Source organism: Bactrocera latifrons, unplaced genomic scaffold, assembly GCF_001853355.1.
Source record: "Bactrocera latifrons isolate USDA-ARS-PBARC rearing strain unplaced genomic scaffold, ASM185335v1 scaffold_8, whole genome shotgun sequence".
Lineage (NCBI taxonomy): Eukaryota > Metazoa > Arthropoda > Insecta > Diptera > Tephritidae > Bactrocera > Bactrocera latifrons.
Genome location: NW_017537489.1, coordinates 1781039 through 1788645, shown reverse-complemented (window position 1 = coordinate 1788645; position 7607 = coordinate 1781039). Strand labels below are relative to the sequence as shown.

At 31.2% G+C, this 7607-nt stretch overlaps 1 protein-coding gene across 7 annotated transcripts in view; it reads right to left on the bottom strand.

The window, feature by feature from the left end:
* Window positions 1-7607, bottom strand: part of LOC108976797 (calcium-binding mitochondrial carrier protein SCaMC-3) — a 20019-nt gene that overhangs the window by 5861 nt on the left and 6551 nt on the right. Inside the window, exon 1 of one of the 7 annotated variants that reach the window (XM_018946143.1) lies at window positions 4890-5630. The exons of the other annotated variants lie outside the window; for them this stretch is intronic. Within the exon in view, the coding sequence (XP_018801688.1) occupies window positions 4890-5003 (114 nt within the window). The 5' untranslated portion in view covers window positions 5004-5630. Of the gene's footprint in view, window positions 1-4889; window positions 5631-7607 lie in introns of those variants that run through there. 7 annotated transcript variants of the gene reach the window in all.

Below are 7607 nucleotides of genomic sequence, written 5' to 3'. Positions count from 1 at the left end.
GAAAATAGCAATATGAATATACATATAATAAAAGAGTGTACATAACCTGTCTCTTATACACATCTAGATGTGTGATAATTCCAAGATCAGGAACGTGCTAAATTGCAGCGATAACAATTATTTAATTTAAAATTTTTGTAGAAAATAAACCGAAAAGCTGATACAGCAAGCAAGAAATGTTTAAGAGGTTATATTCACTGATAAATATCAATTTTGTTTTAATATTTCGAATGTACAGATATTTGAGAATATTTTCGGAAATTTTTTTATTATCTTATAGAATTCTACAACAGAATATTGTTGTAATTCGAATAGAATATTGTCCTAAATTTTCAAGTTGATCTGAGTAATGGTTTCGGAGACACTGCTTTGAGAATTTGTGCGTTCGAGGCCAGCTATCCTAAGTACAATGTCTTTAAAAGCGTTTTTCTCGAAATCCCGGCAATGGCGTCGCAATGGCCGAGATTAAAATACTGTTTTCCAAATATTTCAGAAGTTTTTTGTCAATAGTGTATGTAAAAAATTCTAATAAAATATTTCATTTTCTAATTATTGTATGATGTATATTATCCGAGGAAACCCATTTAACCCTTAAAGTTGATCTGCAAAATATGTTCAGAGCGTATTTGTAAGAACTTGTTCACCAAGTCTAATTGATTTTCAAAGTTTAGGCCATTGAGCCACGCATAGATATCTTTTTGTCCTTTGTGATACCAGATGGAGTTCACTTACTAGGTCCATGAGGAGGACTCATCGTTTTGGATACCTGACATATTAAACAAAATTACACATTATTATTATAAAAAGATTATTATTATAAAAGATGACTAAAAAATTCACTACTCAAAAACCACACCCACTTTTCGTGGCACACCACACATAATACGCGGGTTTTAGAAGCTGATAAGCCAATATAAAAACATTCATATTAAAAAAATAGTACATAAATTTCTAACGGAAGTACGCAGAGAAAGAGTCACGCCCACCATCAATAATAGCTATGATTAGGGTATGTTGTTGTTGTTGTAACGGCAGAATTCTGCCGAGTTGACAGTCCTTGGCCGGATTAAAATCAGGGTCCGTTCCGGTTTTCGTAGGCCCGACTGTCGTGGGAACGGGAATTAGGGTATCTTAAGCTGCGGTGTTTACCAAACGTTTAACGTTTGTTATTATCATTAATTGATTGCAATTTTGTTTGTTGGTATGTTTGTATGTGTGTGTCTGTGTTTCCTATACAGTTAGACTTTATTTTCCAAATCAGTCATTCATTGCATTTGCGTAGTTAATATTAAAAAAAAAAAAAAATTGCTTGTTTGTGTGTTTGGTCGCGTCGCCGTGACTTATCAGTGCGAAAATGACAAAGCATGTTTGTGTGTGCTTACTCCTTTACATATACATATTTATGTATGTAATATTTAATTGACTGCAAGATTAACATAGCACCGCAACACACCAGTTTTAACGAGAATTTATTGCAAAGAAAACCCACTGACTGAATTCAATTGAAAGACCTCAAAGTATAAAGCGGCGATCAGAAGATTATAAGATTATCACAAGACGAAAAAAGTAAATAAGTAAAATGTTTATAAAATCAAAAGTGATTATGCACATATATGTATATGTTTATGTGCATTGTAATTATATACATACATATACATATACTATATAAATGATTAGCATGCATAATCAAGTCCGGCTCTCAGTCTGTATGTACGTAAATACAAGTCAGTTTTTGAGATATTGATCTGAAATTTTGTACACGTTTTTTTCTCCCCAAAAAGCTGCTTATTTGTCGGAACCATCGATATCAGCACACTTTAGTATATAGCTGTCATACAAAATGAAGGATCAAAATCAAGTCCATGTATGGAAAATTTTTTTATTTTACAAAATATCTTTCCGAAATTTGGCATGAATTATTATCCAATACAGCGCTATAATCTTCGAACATTTTATTCAGATCGGACCACTATAGCATATACATAGCTGCCATACAAGCTGACTAAGCAAAATCGAGTCCTTGTATGGAAATCTTTTTTATTTGAAAATATGTTTTCATGAAATTTGACATAAATTGTTAACCAAGGAAGCGCTAAAATCTGCGAACATATTATTCGGATCGGACCACTATAGCTTATAGCTGCCATACAAAGTGGCCGATCAATATCAAAATAAAGATCTTTGTATACACCTTTATTCTATAAGAAATGCACCTCTGAACGGAATGAAAGCATTGGTGCAACCGAAGTTAACGTTTTGTGTTTTTTGTTGTTAAATTTATCTATTCATATTTATATTTTCCTTGGCGTTTTGCGGTTTCCTCGAACGACGAATTGAATTTAAATATTAATATTCATATACTACATGTAAACATATTTACAGATTTTTAGTTAAGCTTTCACATATACTAATGTATATACATACATATGTACATCCATTTGTCTATATTTACGCTTATTTAATAATCTGTCAAATTAAAAGGCGTCGCTTAACGATTAAACTAGCGCGTGAATACGAATCACATAATACAAAAACAATAAAAAATAAAACAGAAAACAAAAAATGCCACAAAGGCAGATAAAACACCAACGTGCGCGAGTTTAAAATACATGTGTCGCTTGCTGCGGTCTTGGTTGTCATGCGCACAAATGGGGAGCACAGCAAAGAGCCAGCAGCTAGGCGTCAACAGCAAGTGTCACAACTATGTATATAAATACATATGCTTTAACTAAGATACAATTTTAAACACACATATGCATTTTCAAACAATATACGGGGTCATAAGTAATGTGCTGCGGTTAAAAATAGAAAAGACAACAGACAAAGGTGAACAATAAAAATTAATAATTAAATAAAATTAAATAATAAATATAAGCAGAGTAATAATATTGCAATAAAAATTTCCAACAAAAACAAGAAAATAGCAATATGAATATACATATAATAAAAGAATGTACATAACCTCAATTCAGAAAAAAATGCACTTAAAACATGTTTTACAATCGCCATGATGTCTGCAAACTTTAATTAATTTCTGTAAAATTTTAAGTTATATAATTTTTTATAACTTTATATTTCAAATGTTTGCCTAACAAGTGCCTTGAAGTATAAACAACGCAAATAGATTTTATTAAATATKGTAATGAATTATTCCTTGTAAAATTTTATACGTTGAAAATGAAAGTGATGTCACAAAACTGAAATTAAAAAGTAAAAAAAGCGTAAATCGATTTTGCAAGATAATGAAAAAAGCAATTTTCTGCTCAATTTTGTACGCAGAAATATTTTAAGAAACTTTTTCTACCTTAAACTGAGAAAAACTTAAATAAAAAGTGGTTTACAGTATAAAAGGATTAAGTCGATTTTTATAAATTATTGAAATTAATTATTCCTCGTAAAATTTTATACGCGTAAAATTATTTTAGCAATGTTCCAAAACTGAAATTGTCCGAATAACTTGATTAAAAAGTAAAAAAGCGTAAATCAATTTAGCAATATATTGAAATAAAAAATGTACAGTCTAATTTTGTACACGGAAATACTTTTAAATGAGTTCTGGCTACTTTAAACCTAAAAATTGGCATATAAAGTGGATTACAATATAAAAAGATTAAGTCGATTTTATAAAATATTGAAATTAACTACACCTTGCCAACTTTTTTTCAACAAATTATTTTAGCAATGTCATAAAACTTAAATTGTTCGAACAACTCAATTTGAAAATTAAAAAGCGTAAATTGACTTTACAAGATAATGAAAATTATCTATTAAATTTTGTAGGCAGAAATATTTTTAAATGAGTTTTTTGTTACTTTAAACTCAAAAACTTTAGATAAAAATGTTGTTTGGGTGGTTAACAGTATAAAACGCGAAAGTCCTTATTTTGAAAAATGTAAACTTTTTTGTTTTAATTTAAAAAAAAACTCATATGCAGTAGTTTACAGTAAATTACAGTTTACAGTAAATTTGTTTTTAATTTAAAAAAAAGATCATAAATAGTGGCTAACAGCATAAAAAGCAGAAGTGCATATTTCGAAAAATATAAATTTTGTTTTTGAAAATGATTTTAATACAACCAACGCGCTAAAACTCTGCGAATAACGTTAAAAATTGTTGAAATTCGTGAAAAAAGTGTATCCGTTGTATTTGAACACTAGTAATTATTTCTATTGCCAACTATAGTATAAACCAACTATAGCACACAACAACAACAGCGATTAATTAATTAATAATGCAACTTTAAACGGAAATATCGGGTTTTCCTGCAAGCACTCGCTATAGCACTTTCATTTCTCGCTTGTCATCTATTATATATGCATATATTATCTAAGCGAGTTTACATATGCATACAAGAACACTTTTATGAGTATAAGTATATATTTATACATACATGCATATATGTATGTAAATATTATTTTTAATAGCCAAACAAATGCACTTGGCTGCATTTGAAAGGGCGCAGCGTTATTAGGAAATCCGAAACGAAAAGTGTGCAAGCGAACAACGAAAAAGAGTCTAAAGAGCGGAGAGCGAGTATTACATATGCATGCAGCGCTTATCAATCCGGTTATGGCATAAGCGCTGAACGAGCTGCTTGTTGTGTTGAATTGGAAAAAACAAAAATATTTTTTGCGAAAAAAGCGCTATTTATGCGTCTAGACTGGAATGTCAGTGGGTTTTTTCTTTTTGGTTTTTTCGTCGCACGCCGCAATGAATGCGTCTGAATAACTTGAGTATTTCAACTTTAACGAGAAATCGCTAAACGAGCGTAGATGAGTCACATCCTCAATTGCTGATAAAAAAATTAAACTCTTCACACTAAAAGAATATATGTACATATAATACATATAATTACGTATGTGTTTGTATTTGTTTGTGGCAGTACGTACCCGTGTCATAACGTCACGAAAGATTCCAACAAAATCTTCCAGCACATCACCTTGAACAGCCATTTGCTGGAAGTTCTGATAATCAGTGGGCCAATTGTGGTTGCTGCGCAGCATTTTATCGCGTTTGTTTATGATTTCGGTATTGTTATGTGGGGAAAAGTTAGGAAAACACTTCACTACACCCGAGCAATTGCCGTTTGGCTTGTGTTCTTTGCGTAAGCTTTCTCTATTTTCAACAATTGCAGCACTCTCAACGACGTCAATGCAGTTGTTGTTTTCCAGCTTTCAATTATTTATTTCGAAGTGCACTTTATTTATTTTTATGCTTTATTATTAATTTTTTTTTGCAATTGAAATATTTAAAATGTTTTAAAAAATTATTTATTTTTTGCACTAAAAAACGAGTACTCTTTCTATCAGCGTTTATACGTTACGTTTTTTTGTAAATTTTAGAAGATTACGCTCGCGATTTATTTTTACTTATTTTCGCTTATTACGTTGCTATTGCAAATATCGGCTGTTGATACTTTTTTCGTTTCGAAGATATGGTAAAAATTTTCGAAAAGCAAAAAAATTTCAAAAAATTATGTTTGCAAAAAAAACAAAAAACGTTTACAATACGAAGCAATTTTCAGTTGGGAAAAATTAAATTACTTCGTGCTTGTTTGCCGTTTTGTTACGTAAAGACCGCAATTGCAAGCGAGAGCCGAAAGACACGTCTTCTATTTGAGCATGATGAACAGAGACTGACGACTGACTTGCTGAACTGCAGAGATAGTCAGACTAATCAAGTGCCAAATAAGTATTATCATGCTTCGACTCTCACCTACACACACACACACACACCTCTATATGGTATACAATTAGAGTTACATATTTACATGCGCCTGATAGCTACACAAGTTGATGTTGTTGTAGCGACAGAAGTACACAAGCTGATCGTTGTCGTTGACTCGGTGCAAAGTACGAGCATATTAAATTTTGTTGTTGTTTTATTGGCGTTACGATCAGAATGCGCTCGTTTTATGAAAAAAAGGGTCTGTCTACAGTCTGTGCGTGTGTTTGTAAGTTTCTGGTATTTAGTGTGTGTATGTGCATATTTATTTGCAAACAACGGTCATATAGCAACAATCTCTCAACATTAAAGGGTTTTGTGTACTATTTCGAGTGTGGCAGCTCTCTGAGGCATCCTTTGATATTGTTGACCCCACTTTATAGTTGAAAATTCAGTAAGAATCCACGCTAAAATAACCAAAAACCGTGTAGAATACTCTAGATCACACATACACAGACAGATATGTGCATGCATGCGTACGAAAATGGCCTGCAACTCCAATACTTAAGGTGGAATATACATAAGTAGTTGAGGCACCTGCATAACGTAAATGCGAAAGAAATTTCGCGAAGCCGAACTTTAGCAATGCAAAAACTTGAAAAATATCAAAAGAAAAGACTAGTCAGCAAGAAAAATTTAAATATGTACCGAAACATACACTAATTTGAAAGTAACTGTACCATAAAAAAAAAAATTGAAAATTAATTTTAAAAAACTTAATCCATAAACTGAAATTTCTTTTTTCAATTCCAATAAAAAAAATAACATATATGTATATTGCCGATATTGCAATAAATTAGAAGCGTAAACTAATTCAAAACCGCCTTACAATAAGTTACTAAAGTTTAGCGCCTAAAATTATGCACTGTTTCTTATATAAAAACAAAAAAGTTATGTTTAAAGTTACTGTTCCAAAATGAAAGTAAAGAAATAATATATTTAGCAGCATCGAGTTACAATATAAATACTGTATCAATGTACAAACATATATATGTAGTACTTCGCGAACAGTTTTTATACCCTGAACAGTGTTAATTGCACTAAGTTGCCCACGAAGTTTGTAACACACAAAAAGAAATGGAGGAAACGCTATAAAGTATACACTTAGATACATATATGATAAGAGTGACGAGCTGAGTCGATTTAACAAGCTTTTTGCCAGTCATTTAGACCGTCGGTCTGTTTGTCTATATACATACATATGATACGCGAACAAGTTCCTCAGTATTTGAAATATCTTTGTGAAGCTTTGCAAATTTTTCTCCCCAAGAAGCTGTTCATTTGTCGGATCCTAAATGATATCGGAATGCTAAAGCATATTCATGTAGCTGCCATACTAATTGAACGATAAAAATGGGCAAAACCTCTCCCTCTTTTTGTTGATAAAGCAATAATGGTTTATTTATGTTTTCTTGTTGTTGTTGTTTTTTCACCATCAAACATGTCACTAACTTTCTAGGAAAGAGCTGCTGTGTTGACAGAGCGTCGTTTAATGTATTATTCCGGACCCCCTACTGTCTCGGGAATGGCTTTTCTTTGTTTTGTTTGAAAATACTAGCAACTTTTCTGGTTAAAAATTCAGCGAAGATAAATAATTAAATTCTTATTGTTTATTTTGAATATATATCTTACGGCCGAATTAGTATATACGTACATACATGAACATATACATACATATGCCGATATACCACGGTTGGCAAATAATGCATTAAAAATTTATTTCAATTAACGTTTAAATCAATTTTTTACGGATCGAAAAGTTTAAAACAAATTTTTAATCGAAAAAAAAAGATTTAAACAAATGTTTAGCCTTAAATATCGGATTGAAATATTAAGAACATAATTTATAATAGAAAAAAACGGACTCAGAGTAAAAAAAAAAA